The sequence below is a fragment of the Camelus dromedarius genome, chromosome 2 (assembly GCF_036321535.1).
Source record: "Camelus dromedarius isolate mCamDro1 chromosome 2, mCamDro1.pat, whole genome shotgun sequence".
NCBI classification, from domain to species: Eukaryota; Metazoa; Chordata; class Mammalia; order Artiodactyla; family Camelidae; genus Camelus; species Camelus dromedarius.
Genome location: NC_087437.1, coordinates 81552610 through 81568761, shown reverse-complemented (window position 1 = coordinate 81568761; position 16152 = coordinate 81552610). Strand labels below are relative to the sequence as shown.

The 16152-nt window shown below is 40.5% G+C and overlaps 1 protein-coding gene across 3 annotated transcripts in view; it reads left to right on the top strand.

The window, feature by feature from the left end:
* The window catches only part of LNP1 (leukemia NUP98 fusion partner 1), a 31356-nt gene extending 16290 nt beyond the window's left edge, over positions 1-15066 (top strand). The window contains exons 2-5 of one of the 3 annotated variants that reach the window (XM_010978468.3): positions 821-1015; positions 10112-10168; positions 10259-10489; positions 14531-15066. In XM_010978468.3, coding sequence (XP_010976770.2) covers positions 860-1015; positions 10112-10168; positions 10259-10489; positions 14531-14683 — 597 coding nt within the window. In that variant the 5' untranslated portion in view covers positions 821-859 and the 3' untranslated portion in view covers positions 14684-15066. Of the gene's footprint in view, positions 1-649; positions 1016-10111; positions 10169-10258; positions 10490-14530 lie in introns of those variants that run through there. The other 2 variants (XM_010978467.3, XM_031456957.2) reach the window with 2 other exon arrangements.
* The last annotated feature ends 1086 nt before the right edge of the window (positions 15067-16152 follow it).

Here is a 16152-nt window from a genome sequence, read left to right as displayed (position 1 = left end):
CCATTAAAATAAAGTTCAAAAACAGGCAAAATTAATCTATAGTGACAGAGGTCAGAAGCCTTAGCCTTTTGGAGGAAGGTTAGGCTGGAAGAGGGAAGGAGGGGGGCAGCTGGGATCCGGGACATGTTTCATGTTTTCACCTGCATAGCTGTGGTCATAGAGAGGTGTATGTATGAAAAATTCATCAGACTATACACTTAAGATTTGTACATTTTACATGTACCTGTACATTATTTACATTTGTACATGTATAAATAATATGTCAATTAAAAAAAACTACTCCCTTTGCCCCAGGACCTGGATTTTACATCAATATCAAATTTATTTATTAGGAGAGTATCTCGCTCTAGATATGACATGCCAGTAGCTGGCTATCTTGCAGGCTGCAGTCTGTTCCTTGTAACTGGCCCCGTTTCAGAGTTGGCCTGGAGCTGACAGGCATATTATGAGGGTCATGCTCCATCATCATTGACAGCTGGAGATGCCATCACATGCCATCAGCAGCAAAGCACAGGGAAAACCAGGCAGTGGACTGTGCTTCCCACCCTTAGGCTGCGAGGCACAAGCCCCAGCAATGGAAGGATTAAAAAGCCTCTCAATTTAAAAAGACAGGGGGAGGGGAGGGGAATGTGGGCTGTACAGTTTATAAATAGACATTACCAGAGGCTGCCTGATGGTGAAGTGGTTATTTAGTAAATCTTTCTCCTTTAAGGTTTCCGTTATCAGAGACCATCTGAAAACACCAGCCTCGTTTTGTCTTTGGGGGTAGATACTGGGTTTCATCAAGTCAGCCCTGTTGGGTAATATTTCTGTCTGCCAGATTTAGGGACAGGCCTCCGATACTTTGAGTCACCTTTACATGGAGCACAAAGATGATGATGATGATGATGTGTCTTTTGCCAAATGGATGAGCAGCTTCTGGGGTCACAGCTGGATAGAGGAGGAAGAGAGAGGACTCCGGGACCGCCACGGATCACAAGACGCCAGTTACAGGAAAACCTCCCTGCCCTGCCCAGTGAGTTTTTATCATGGAACCAGGGGAGAGCTGGCCTAGGGGAGGGGGATTTCTATTTGATCTTTCTGAAGAGTCCTTTGGTATAAAGTTTTCTTTGGTTGAAAATCAGTACTTCAAAACCTTTTTTTATACTCATAAAATTCCCTTTTATCATATTATCTTGTCCTCCAAGGGAACTGATTTTCATCTATTAAGTAATGATTCTTTCATTTTTAGCAACTAAGCTATATTTAACTGCTATCCAGGGCTCCTGATAAGCCTGAGATAATCCTATTGAGTGGTAATGTAATTCGAGCCAAAGGGAAAAAACTTGATGTTATAGTCTGTATAGCACTGGGGTGGATCAGTGTGCGATTTCCAATAATCCTTTTGAAATACTGCAGAAGCTCCACTATTTGGTGGCCTCCAAGGAACTGGGGATTCTACATAATAAATCACTATCTTTGGTTTTCTGGTGGGAGAGAAAGCTAAAATTCTCCCATCCTCAGCACTATTTCCCCATGGCTAGGCAGAGCATCCGGTGTCGAGGGAGGCAGATGTGAGCGGGCAAGCTCCTAAGAGGGGACTGGGTGGGCCTGACCAGGTGTAGACTTGACAGCAGGGACAGGCAGGGTTCTTTCTGCTCAACTGAGGTGCCAGAAGGCTCCACGGTAGACATGTATGTCCTCTACTTCACAGTTATACAGGAATATTATAGCTTTTCTTTTTCACGTCACTTAGAATTCCAGCTACCAGAGAATATTTCCCCAACCCCCTGCTTCTGCTAACTCCAGAACCAAATAAGTTTTGGAGCAATGTTATTTTATTTTTCCTCCAGAGTTCCCAGAAGCATAATGCATATGAAGTATATTAAAATGTACAGAGGAAAAAAAGAGAGGAGGGGAGAAACAAAAAAAATAAAATGTAAGGCAATCTCTTTTGCTTTCAATGATCAGGGAGTTTGAGGACTAAGATCTCTTTGAGACATAAATATTTGAAAATAGATCTCTTACAAATGCATGCTCAGGGACAAAGGGCACGTTTGAGCTTTAGATTCTTTAAGTGAAAAAGGAGAGAGTTTGCACTGAATGATCTCTAAGAACCCTTCTAGCTCTAACTTTCTACCATTCTTTTATAAAATAAACACCTGCTTATCAAGCTCTCATTTTAACCTCTGAAGTCTCACATTAAGTGAGGTATTCATAATGTGTGAACCACGGGTGTGATGACTATTTGCCAGACAGTGAGAACCAGAAAGAAACAAAGAGAAAAAAAAATGAGATTCACTATTTATCACAACAGCCCTTTGGAGAAAATATGAAATACGAATATACAGAAAATATGAAAACAAGGAAAGAAATGACTTACAGTTTCTTGAATAACTTTTAGCATCTACTAGACTTTAAAAACAGGGATAATCCACCCTATTAAGAGAAGCCACTTACAGTTTGCAATGTTGTTTGCCTTAAACTGTCAGGGAATCTCAGAATTTGTTTTGTGTAACGTTTCTAGATGGGCAGATATATCTTTTCCTGCTCATACTGGCTTTGGGCATTTCCTTGAATTAACCTGTTTAGATTCTTTAAGTCAACAATGAATTCCATAATTATCAGACTAACATGCAGAAAGCATATTTGAGGAGACAAAGCGTGGGGTACACATCACAACCTGCCTGAGTAGAGAAAGCACAGATCCCAGAGCACAGATCAGGGACCTGAGGCAATGTGGCCAGAATCCTGGCAAATAGGATGTCTGAGTCTTCATCTCTGTGCACACAATGCCCTGCATTTGTGAAGTCAATCTGTAGTTGGCTACTGAACTTTTCTCAACTCTAAAACGTGCTCAAATTTTTCTTGCTTTAGAGATTTGAGAATAATTGGGTTTTCAATTTTTGTGTTTGCTTTGAGCACAATGAAAATAATTTTTAAAAAAGCTTACTCCTACCTTATCTTTTTTCTTCTCTCCCCACCACTCCAATCTAAGGCTCTTCCTTCTTGCAACCTATTAGTAAACTACATCCATCAGTATTATGGGTGTAGGAAGAGAAGAAATTTCCCCTTTTTTCCTATTTCAATGTGATTTCTAATGTGGCTCTTCAGCCTTATGATTCTTGCAGAACCAGAGTGATGGAGCATTAATTCATTCAACATATTTATCAAACACCTACTATGTGCCCAGCATTGTGCAAGGCATGATAGGATTACAGAGTCAAAGAAGACATACGTGGTCTCTGTGCTTGTGGAACTTCCAGTCTAGTGGCAAATACAAATGTGGCAGAAAGAAAAAGGTAGACAAGGGGTAACGCTTGGTCTTTCTCGGAGAACACGACTTTTGACAAGACTCATTATAATGTGATTGCTGATTCAATGCAAATTACAAAATCTAAATTTACTGTCCTGAGGTCCTTGGTGAAAAGGAAAAAAGTAAGTAATACGAAGTTTCTCTCCACACTGAACTGATCTACCTTCTCCCTCCCTCCTCACCTGTATACAAACCTGAAGTAAAACAGTCCCCATATTCCTTATTTATTCTATCCATTGAAAGTGAATTTGCAATACTTTAGTCTATTCAACTTTCTAGTCATCTTCTCCTTCAGCTTAACATGGTTCTTCTAATGTTGTTCTGTACAGACCTAGGAAGGAAGGATTACGCTAAATGAAAGACCTCTTCAAGGAGGAACTGAGTTCCCTGGCCTAGGGCTTTGCTAACTCCAAATGGTCTTTCTCAATGCCTCTTCAGTGCTCAAGGTAGGCACAGTGTGTGTTGGCCTACATGGTATCATCCGAGGGGATACAAAATAAGCCTCTACCTGTCTGCACTCAAGGGATAACTTTATCTTTTAAAAAATAATCACCTTTAACCAATTTTATGTTCTCTCTTCATATTCCCAATTGAAAGCAGCAGAAGATACATTTCATTTTAATTTTTATCCCTGGTTGATCGGAGGGTGGCTACACACTCTTATCATTGTCGTATCTCACCACAGCGGTGGTCCTCCTGTAGCTGCCCCCACAGGGATGGGGTGGGAAATGGCCCCCTTAGAGGATTTCTCAGACACCTGAAAAGAAAGGGATGCCCTGAAGTTTCATGACTAACAGTGGTTTCTGGTTTTTCAGATTAAGTTTGGATTTAATTTCAATAGAAGACAATGCCTAATTCAAAGAAATGAAACTAGTGATAGAATTTCAGGCATCAGTGACAATTATACAGAGAAGCTTTGATCATAATGTTCTGTGGGCTTTTCTCTCTTCCACTAGATGCTGAGATAGAGGAGTTGCTGGGAAGGCAGCAGAGTGGAGGGGTTAAGAGTGAGGGCTCTGGCCGTAGCCTCCTGGCATCTACCACTGGCAGCATAACTCTGAGCAAGTTCCTTAACCTGTCTGCCTCAGACTTCCTATGTGTAAATAGGATTGATGATGACAGAATATATCTCATAAGGATGTTGTGAAGATTCAGTGAGTAATGAGTACAATGTGCTTAGGACAGTGCCTAGTCCTAATAAGAACCTATTCTTCTTATATGTCAGAGTTTAAAATGTCTTTCAGTTTCCCTAAAGGATATTCAGTGGATGGTATTGACCTACCATTTTACCAGTTGAACACTTGAATCTTTTTTTTTTACCCCTGATGCTGTTTTCATATATTGCTAGTTGGGTACAACCCTCTGGGATCTGTTGATAGGCAACTAGACTACATTATAAAATATTCCTCACATAAATTCTTTTAGACTAATTCCTGAAGACCTACAAATTATTATTATTACTTTCATAATAGAATTCTGTTATAAGTAGTACAGGCAGTTTCACACAGAAATAGAATGAAGTTGTTGCTGCTGTTGAAGTTTAGGAGTATTCATCCAAGAAAGAGACGTCTTATGCTTAGGCACGGCACTTTACCTCTCCAGGAAAGTCACTAGTCACGTGAATCTTAGGCGAGTCATTTAGACAAAGTAAAATTCATTTTCCTCATCTGTAAAAGGGGAAGAATGACTTGCTTGTAGGAGTCTTTCTGAGGCTAGAGACCAAGGACGCAGTACCCGGAGTACATGATAAGTGCCCTGAGATCAGCACAGGTCTTACTAATCTCAGCAGCTGGATCTTCCTCCCCATTGTTTCTCATCTTGCTGTTAAATGGGTAGTTCAGGTGCTTGCATTTACTCAGAGGGCAGGAGGGGTACAACTGAAGGGTGATTGTAATTAAAGCCAGAATAAAGAACATCAAGTAGGTAATCTCCTGAAGTGAAGATAATAGTACATAACTTTTTTTTTTTTTAAAAGATGAGAACCTATGTGGGGTCAGAGAGTGCATAGGTCTTTTCTTTGACAAAAATGGTTTTCTGGGACCACACTGGGAAACAGCAATGCTTTTAAAGCACAATGTTTTAGTGAGAGTCAGGGTGTTGGGTGGTTATTACTTTGGAAGTCAACGTCAGCTGCAGGCTTTGTAGCCTGGGAGCTGAGGAGACTAGCTGGGAGCTCGGGGGAGCTCGCTCGGGGCAGGGTGTGGGGGGGGGAGTAGGTGGGGGAGGGGTGGGGATAGGTGGGGGAGGGGGTGGGGGTGGGGGGGGCGGTTCCCATCCCAAATGCCAGAGCCTGCCTCATAGCATGGGAGATCCATTGATAGGGTTGGTCCATGGCAATGGAGGTGACAAGTCCATACCTTGTAAAAATAAGCTATTTAGGGCATTGATTCAAGTCTTTATCAGGGAAATAGAATTAGAAGGGCATATAAAATTTCCAAAAGTCGAGCTTGCTTAGGAAGTAAATATTTTTAAAAGTGGGAGCTTTTCCCTGTAACCAATTAGAATGCTCTCTTAGGCTTGTTTCTCACAAGGTCTCACACCAAAACAAACAAACTGGAAATTTCACCTGACATCAGGTGTATGAGTGTATACCTTATTTATGTTTCGATGGAAACCCTTGCCACTCTTTTCAGGCCTCTCAATGAAGGAGGACATTTGTACAAACACCTGCATTTCACTCCCAGGCTCAACTCTTTAAATTTTATTTTTAAAAGTTTAGTGCTATAGGAACATGTAACATGAGATCTACCCTCTTAGCAGATTTTTAAGTGTACAATACAATGTTGTTATCTATCGGTACAATGTTGTATAAATACAGACCTCCACAACTTAACTCATCTTGCATAATTGAAACTATACCCGTTGATTGGCAACTCCCCATTTCTGCCTCCTCCCAGCCCTTGGCAAGCTCTATTCTATTCCTTGCTTTTATGACCTTGACTACTTCAGATGCCTCCTGTAAATGGAAACATGCAGTATTGGTCCTACTGTGTCCCAGCCTCAAAATTTTTAAGTTTTTTTCCTGATAATATAATGCATGATTGCTGTAGACAAATATGGAAAATATGAAAAAGGAAAAGGACGAAAACAACCCCACATCACAGAGAAAGCCCTTGGTCACAGTTGTGTGTGTTTTAGGGCTGATATCACTTTAAGATGATGATCTCCCCAGACTTCCAGCCCCTCCCTGCCTCCCCATTCCGGCCCCCTCCTCTCCGGCCCACTCCCCACCGGGCTTCTCTTCCTTCCAGGCCAGCAAGCTTCCTCTGTGGCAGGGCTTCTGCACATATGGTGCTCCTCCTCAGGCAGACGAGCATCTCTGTTCCCTAATTAACCCTGCTCATCCTTCAGATTGTAGCTTAATTGTCACCCCTTCACGAAAGTCTCTTCTGATCCTCCCAGCCACCCCAGCACCCACCCAGACGGGCATAGTTTTACTCTGCCCTACCCTCTCATTGCACCTTGAACTTTCCCTGTATAGCATTTGGCCAAGGGTGTAGGCCCATGTCCCGTTTGTTTGGTGTTTATCTCACTTGCAGACATAAAGAGGGGGACCCTGGGTCTGTTTTGCTCCCCAGCTGAACCACAGCACCAAGTACCATGTCTGAGCTACAGCAAGTAGAACAGTACACACAGGCTTACGTCATGCATCTTAGCAGCGTTATACAGCTTCAACCATCTTTCTGATTATTGTGTGAGAGTAAGTTTCTAGACATGTGTATTAGTTTGCTTGGGCTGCCATAACAAAACACCGCAGCCTGGGGGGCTTAAACAACACGCATTTATTTTCTCACATTTCTGGAGGGTAGAAATCCAGAATCAAGGTGTCGGCAAATTTGGTTTCTCCTGAGACCACTCTCCTTGCCTGGAAGATGGCACCTTCTCACTGTGTCCTCACATGATCTTTCCTCTGTGTGAGGATATCCTTGGTGTCTGTTTGTGTATCCAAATTTCCTCTTTTATGAGGACACCAGTCAGACTGGATTAGGGCCCATCCTCATGGCCTCATTTTAACTTAAGCTTTAAATACAGTCACATTCTGAGCTACTCATGGAGGGCTTTGACATATGAATTTGGGGGGGGAGGGGTGACACAATTTAGCCCATAACAACGTGCAGTGGATGAACCCAAGAAAGGGACTATTTTAAGCCTTTTGACACATGTTGACACATTTGACACATATTTCCTGGAAAGCTGTATACATTTATAGTCCTACCAGCAAGGAATGGCAGTGTCCATCCCCCGGTATTCCTGCCAGGATTAGTATCATTTAAAAAAAAATTTTTTTTTCCTAACCTGAAAGGCAAAATTGTATGTTATTGCATTTTAACAAAATCTTTGACTACTACTAAGCATAAATAATTTTTACCATTTTGTATTTCTTTTTCTTTCATTCTTTATACATTTATTCATTCAATATATACGTAAGGAGCTCAGGCTATAAATGAGGCCTAGTGTCGCATACTGGGATTCTAGCAGAGAATGAAAGACAGCCCTTGGCGTGAGAAGACATATAGTCTAATGGAGAAGAGAGATGTATAACAAAATTAACCAAGTTACTGATTATAGTTGTGATAAGTATCATAAAGTATGAGATGCTAGGAGAGCCTCTACAATGGTTCAGGGGCCTGAACCAATCAGGGTGGTAGGAAAGGCCTTCTGGGGAAATGCAGCTTCCACAGGGAGTGAAGAGTGAGTAGCCAGTAACGAGGTGATGGGTTGGGGTGGTGGGTGAGGTCACAGCCAGAGAGGACCACCAGTGGAAGTGCCTGTGCCCAGCAGGAGCAGGTGAGCTGGAGGACCCAACGGAAGTCCAGTGAGGCTGTGTCACTGAAGGGCTGGGGTGGTGCTAGATGAGGTGCAAAAGGAAAATTGTTTAGGTCTGAGTCTGTCGTTGTTTTAACTATGCTGGCTGCTGTGGGAAACATGAAATAAAGTGAGTAAGAGTGAGTACAGATAGTCACTACTCGAAGGCTGCTGCTATAATCTGGGTGAAAGGTAATGATGCCTCGGACTAGGTAGTAACAGTGATGCTGGGAAAAAAACAGATGGTTTTGGGGGACACTTGAGAGATGGAATCTGCTGACTTGGCAGTTGGATGTGGAGGATGGCTTCTGAGCTACCGGTCTGAGAAACCAGGCAAATGGTGGTGCCATCTTCTGAGTTAGGGGACACTTAAGAAGCAGGATTGGGGAGGAGAGATAACGGGTTCAAATTTGAACAAGTCAGGTTGGGTGTCCATGGGATACTGAGAGGAGAAGCTGAGTGGGCAGAAGCTGAGAGGAGAGGTCTGGGCTAACAACACAAAAGAGGAAACTAGGTAATAGATAGAAATTGGCCAGGCTCACCAAGAAGAAAAGAGAGAGGACACAAATAAACAAAATAAGAAATGAAAATGGAGAAATTACAACCAACACCACAGAAATACACAAAAATCATAAGATAGAAATTGAAGCCCAGGGATGAGATGCTTAGGGAGAAACTGTAAGGTGAGCAAGGAAAGGAAGGCAAGGAAGACTAATTTAGATCTCTTGGGAGCTCCAGCAGTTATGAGCACGTGGAAGGGAAAAGTGAGCAAAAATGTCTAAAACACCATGGCGGAAAGATCAGAGGGAAGCCAAGAGGGTGCGGTGATAGAAGGCACGAGAACGACTGTTTCCAGAAAGGCCCCGTGGGCACCTGGGTTGAAAGCTCCTAAATGGTTAAAGGCCAAAAAGTGCATACAATTTGGCATGGAGACCAATATCCTGACCAACAGCAGTGTGAGTGAGAAAACTAGACTGGAGTGGGTTGGGGAGTGAGAGAAATTGAGAGAGCAAGTATCACAATTCTTTCAAGAAGTTTGGCTTCTCAAAGAATGAAATAATGCCATTTGTAGCTACGTGGAGGGACCTAGAGATGATCATACTAAGTGAAGTAAGGCAGACAGAGAAATATAAGTACCACATGATATCACTTGTATGTGGAATCTAAAACACATGATACAAATGAGCTTATTTACAAAACAGAGACTCTTAGATATAGAAAACAAACATGGTTTTCAAAGGGGAAAGTAGGGGAGGGATAAATTAGGAATTTGGGATTAGCAGATACAAACTACAATACATAACATAGATAAACCACAAGGTCCTACTGTATAGCACAGGGAACTATATTCAATATCTTGTAGTAACCTATAGTGGAGAAGAATCTGAAAAAAAGAGACATATATGTACATGTATAAGTGAATCACTTTGCTGTACACCTGAAACTAACACAACATTGTAAATCAACTATACTTCGATTAAAAAAAAGAAGTCTGGCTTCTCTAAACTATCTTTTAATCATTTTTCAGTTGTGACTTTAACATTGATATCATTGTTTTATATGGCACCTATGTTTGTCTGTAGTATGTGAGATATACTTATTTATTTTCAGGATAATTTTTAAACATTAGTAACATGTAGCAAACTTTAAAACTTTAAATTTTATTTTAAACTTTAAATTTTAAAGTTTATGTTGTTTTTTATGCATATTAGCTTTATATTTATATAGTTAAATTATTTTTTTTCCTTATGACTTCTTCCATTGTTCTTTTGCTCAGAAATTCCTTCTCTATACAGAAATCACACAAATATTCACCTTTGTATTATTTCTTAAATATTTAGGGCTTCATTAAAATTTTCTTTTGATCATTTTAGAATTTATTTTTATATATCACTTGAAGGCTTGGAGCATGTCATTATACCACCCTGGTGACGGAGGAGCAGCAACAAAGCTAGTCTCGGAATGCTTTATTTAACGTTTTAATAAATCAACTCCACTGGTTCATTGCAGGAAAAAGGTCCTACTGATCAAGAAGATAAAATTTCAGTTCAACATGAGACTTGTTTGGTTAGTAATTTATGGACATTCTGTCTCCGTGCTAATATTGTGCAGTCTTATTATATTGTAAAATATAAACATTTTATTCTGTACTCCCAGTTTCCTGTGCTTCCCAGAATCATGTCATCTGACAGCCATCCTAGGAGGCATTCTTATGAGGACCAGGGAGTCCGAAGCCGTACCCATGTGCAGGATTACAGAAAATGCTCAGGGGATGGGTCATTCAAGGAGTCACTGGAATCAAAAGGAAGATCCCATTCCAAAATTCAGGCATTTTCAGAGTCCTCTGAAGAGCAACTGTGCTTCAGAACCAAACGCTCTGTCTCTTTGGTAAGTAACAGAATTATTGAATATTTAAGCCATTTTAGAAAAGAAAAGCCAAAGGGTTCATCCTCCCCCAGTTTGAGAACAAATCTAACTTCTTCATTTACAGCTTGGTGTTGAGATCTTTGAAAAAATGGCACTCAGTTTTAGATAGCCCAGATGTACATAAATGCTTTAAATTATTATTACTGAAGACATCTGGTGTAGGAGGAATTCCTGAAGGACCATCTGTGGAATATTTTGTTACCAAGGTCCTTTAGTTCTTTGAGACTGCTTTCATCACCCTTATTATATATAAATAATTGTGACTTATTCTCCTTTAACTATTTGAAGAAGATAAAAGCTCCTGCTGCTCTTGTCCTTTCATATTTAATCTGGTAGGAAACAGTCCGTGATGATGCTGTGTTCCCCTGTGCTTCTACAAAGCACACAGAAGGAACTCTCTGGACACTCGCGAGTAAGATCCAGGAGCAGGGGCAGTCCAGGTGTTCAGTGGCCTCGAGGGAGTCTAAGTAAAGCACCAGGGAGACACAGGCATAAAACGGGGAAGAATAGGAACTCCACTGATGATGCCAAACTTGACATATAAAGCAATAAGCCGGAGACCGATTAATTTGGGGATAGTGTTTCAAATCTGCAACATGCTCACTGAGTGACCTTGAGCAAAATACTTCTTTGTGGTGGGCCTTTGGTTTTTGTTTTATTTTGCCAGACAAGAATAATGGTATGTTTCTGCCATGTGATAGGCAGAGCAAATAAGTAAACTCAGATGTATTGTCACCTAGTTCCTGAGCTGCGCTCTGTGAATGGACAGGGGAGGACACTCCGGAGCTCCCTATCTCATTGTCCGCCTGAGCACGATGCTTTCTGCCTAGCAGTGATGGCTGCTGGGACTGTCGCCATTCATCTTTGCCTCACACGTGGCATCTCCCTTTTGCCACAGTGACTGGGTGTCTATCATCCCCCTTCAGTAAGCTGCTCTCTCTTCCAGATCCTAAGCGGAATAAGGAAGAATAGTGAGCAGCTGCTACTTACTGTCTCTAAACCTTATTAAGAGTTCTTGTTTTATCTTTTCTTTATATTGTTTTTTTTTTTAAAATATGTTTTCAGACTTAGAGCAATGCTGCAAGAATAGTACAAAGACTACACAGTTCATCTAGGTTCCCTCCAAACATGAACAGATAGCATTTATCTATTCCCTCTCTCTCCTTCCCATCCCCAAACCAGGGCATGAGAGCATTCTCTTACAGAAACACAGTAGGATAATTAACCTCTGGAAATTAACGTCGGCACGATACCTTTATATCTAATCTACCGACCTTATTCATATCTCACTGCTTGTCCCAATAATGTTTTTTATAGCACGATTCTGGATCATGTGCTGCAACCAATTTTCACGTCCCTCTAGGCTGTTTTATTCTGAAGCAGGGCCTCGATCTTTCCTCTTTCATGACGCCAGCATCTGGAGAGTACAAGCCAGCTATTTTTTAGAAAGAAGCTTAGCTTGAGTGCATCTGATATTTCCTCATGATTAGGTTCACATTATGAACTTTTGGCAAGAATAAAGCAGACGTGAAAGAATTCCTGTTTTAAAGTTACATGTTAAAATAATTCACTATTTTAATTCAGGAGGCTCACTTGCTCTAAATGAAATTCTTTCTGAAACAAGGGAGGATATAAATATATTTTGAAAAAAAATTCAGTCTGAACAGTTCTTTGTTGATTCTGATGGCCTTGGAAGGAATTCATATCACATATTTACATAAGTGTGTAAATGTGAAATCAGTTTTCTTATTTAAAGAGAGATTCATCTCATTATCCCTAAAGTATGAAAATGTTTATTTCATTCATTTTGTAAGTTCTTCCTCTCAAGTGCCAAGATAACCGAGGCAGCATTTTCAAATTTTTTTTTGACACAAGAACTCTTTTCTCAGTTATATACAGTCGGCCCTTGGTGTCCTCACAGCTCCACACCCCCAGAACTCAAGCATCCACGGATTTTAGTCTCCGTGGGCGCTCCTGGAATCAATTCCCTCGCAGATTCTGAGGGACAACTGTGTGATAGCTAGAAACCTGCTAGGAATTTACAAAAATCATTTAAAAGTTTTTCGTATTATGAAAGTATATATAATAATTTAAAATAAATATTTTATTTTATATGTTTTTAAAGAGTATATTTTAAAGTTTATCTCAATGCAGAAAAAATTCAGAACATACACACTTTAAAACTTTTTCCTATTTAACAATCATCACACTTTTCTAAAGCTAACTACATTAAAAAGTGTGACTTGTCAGTAAAATTTTAAAATAATATGTATTAACTTTTATTTGGAGGCCAAATGTATGCTAATATGTAGATTTAAATTTTATATATTTTAGCACCAAGAAGAGCCAGAAACTGCTTTTATGACCTGATCATGACCAACAACATTAAGTTTTTTCATTTTTATATTAAAAAACTCAACTGCTTATTTTGATAATTTTCACATGTTGTTTCTAAGTGATGAGATAAGGAAAAAAATATGTCAGGCCATTATTAGCACTTCTCAGATAGTCTTTATTCTCAATAAGAGGAAAGCCAAATTGCAAATAATCATAACTATATTTTCTCTTTTTATGTTGTTCTTATAAGGATTAGAGACATTCATGACTGCTAAATATGAATTATGATCAGATTGATGGATTTAATACAACCGCTGGAGCTAATGAAAATAATCTGGAGGCACATTTACAGAGCTAGAACTGTTTTTAAGCTCCTCTTATATCTCAGCTTCATCATTTGTTTTGCTTTCTGATTTTGCCTAATGGACCATTACAGATAGAAATGAAATAATCTAGGTATGAAAACAGTGTAACGCTGTGGAGTAGCTGATACCACTGCAGTAACCAGACATCCCCACAACTCGCCCTGCAGGACTGAGTCATGAGCCTGCTCATTTGACGGCCAAGCACCCCTGCATATGTTCACTTCACAAGCACTCAGGGGTTCTCCAGTGTTTCCAGTTCAAATGGAGGAAGGGGAGAGTAATGATTTTATTTATTAACTAAAAAGTTTGAAGTGTAATAGATACCATCACCACATTTACCAATGCCATTCTTTTCTAAGTAATTCCTTTTTTAAAAAATACGTGTTCTTTTTTCCTTTGAGGGGGGTAATCAGGTTTATTTGTTTATTTTTATAAGAGGTACTGGGGATTGAACCCAAGACCTCATGAATGCTAAGGACCTGGTGCATGCTAAGCATATGTTCTACCACTTGAGCTACACCCTCTCCCCTTGTAAGTGATTCCTTTGAAAGGTAGTCTCTGACCATGGAAACCAGAGATGCCCCCCCACCTCACACCTCCTCCCTACTCCCCATAGTTTCCTATCATATCACCCTGTTTATAGTTACCAGTGCACTTCTCACTACCTGTTATTTTCCTGTTTCCTTTTAGGCTTGTTGGTTGATGTCTGTCTCCCTCCACCTAGGTGTGGTGTCTAGGAAGGAGGGTCTCCCTAGTTAGTGCCGTATCTCCCAATCCTAGAACAGCAGTGTGTGTTCAGTCCATCACTGAGTGTAGACCCCTGGGCAGCCTGTTGGGGAATGTTAACATGTTTGGATGTTGTTCCTTGACCCTTCATTCCTGACACAGTCCTCACATTCAAACTTCATGCAAACCCTGCTGTTAATATAATTTAAGGGAGTGAACATGAGGAGGTTAGAATCATTCCATATATGATTTACTTGCCATGTTCCTTTTCAAAAAGCGCCAGAAGAATATTAACTTTACTGTACCAGGAGATCACATCCTTCAGTATGTTAGATGCAGAGGCAGAGCTGCGTGCAGGTTGAGTTTCCTCCATCAACCACCCAAGCACCCCATTCCTTTATGTACCACGGAACCTTTAGCAACACCCTTAGGCTTCCGCTCATTTCTTACTAGAAACTAAGATGTGGAAGTCTGCTAAATGATTAGGGCTTTCTTCATTCTGATAATTGGGAACAATGTGGAATGTTGTTAGCTGTCGGCACATTTCTACCCCTTTCTGACCCTTCTCTTTCAGGGACCTGAGAGCAGAAAGGAGAGAAATGGGAGAGAATGCTGGAGACTGGAGATGATGAGGTCTCGCAAGAAAGTGGAGGAAAGAAGGAGCTCTAGGAAGGAAGAACGCGAAGAAGCACACACGCCCGCCCTGCCTGAGAAAGGGCCCGAGTAGTCCTTTGCTGCCACACCATGACTACAGATGCTGCTGGGTTTCTGAGCCCCAGTCACCAGGCCCAGGAGTGGCGGCTGTCAGAGAGTGTCTGCAGATGCTGAGTGACTCGAGGGGGTGGTTGGTTCAGCTCCTCCCCAAAACAGCTTACATCATACTCTGACTGCTTTTGAGAGCGTGATCTGCTCTGTTGCCCTTCTATGGGAATAAAAAGAATAAAAGGTATTTTAATAGAATAAAGTAATTCTTGAAAATGTAAAGATAGATATTTAAAGAGCCACCCACACATGTTCACCAACCCTTCCTTCACGTCAGCCTGGCAAATAATCTGAAATAAAAGTCATTGGTGTGACTCTAAGTTTACTTCTTTGTATAGAAGTAATTATGTAAGCAGTTCTAGTGGCCATCATTTAATGAGAACTGGTAATTAACATGCCAAGTACTGTGCTGAGAGTTTGAATGCATTACCTCAAATAATCCTCAACACTCTGAGGTGGGACTTACTCTTCTTTTCATCTGCTAGCTGAGGAAACCGGAGTTTAGGAAACTCACTGGTGAGGTGGCAGAGTTCCTGCCCGAGCCCAATTCGCTCTGACTCATGTTCCCAACCTGAGGCAGGACCTTCATTTCCCTTTAACGGTGGGTCTTGACTTAGTAGGTGTGTGATGTTCTTGTGAATGAGAAAAGCAGAGCTTGGCAATGGGTTATAATTTTGATTCCATGGGTGGAGGCTGATTCTCTGAGATCAGCTTTCTGTTCTGGGTTTTAACTTTATGAGACCATGTTCTATTTATTTAGTTATTATTATTTTTTATTGTGGTATAATTGACATGTAGCATTATATTAGTTTCAAGTGTCTAATGTAATGTAATGATTCAATATTTGTATTTATTGTGAAATGATCACCACAGTAATCTAGTTAGCATCCATCACCACATATTGTTACAAACTTTTGTTCTTGTGATGAGAACTTTTCAGATTTAATCTCTTAGCAACTTTCAAATATACAACATTGTCAACTATAGTCACTCTGCTGTACATTACATCCCAAGACTTATTTAAAACATAAGGCATGCCTCACACATTCGCCCGTCATCCTGGCACAGGGGCTGTGCTAATCTCCATATCCAGAGAAGTTCCAGTTTTAGTATATGTTCTGCCAAAGCAGGATCTTCTTTTTATTTTTCAGCTTTATTGAGGTGTAATTGACAAATAAAATTGAATATATTTAAATTGTTCAGCAGGATGACATACTTTGTGAAATGATCACCACAGTCAGGTTAATTAATGCACTGAGGCCATATTCTATATTTTCCCCTAAAGAAAAAGATACTAGAATTCTCTCTGTTTATCCTTTGTCTCTGTCTTGGATCTTTAAATGCCCAAAGGCAGCTAGAATCTCCATTTTGTAAAGAAGAGTATCTCTCAAAACTGCTACTCATAAATAATACTGCAACTGAGTGCTGATTAAT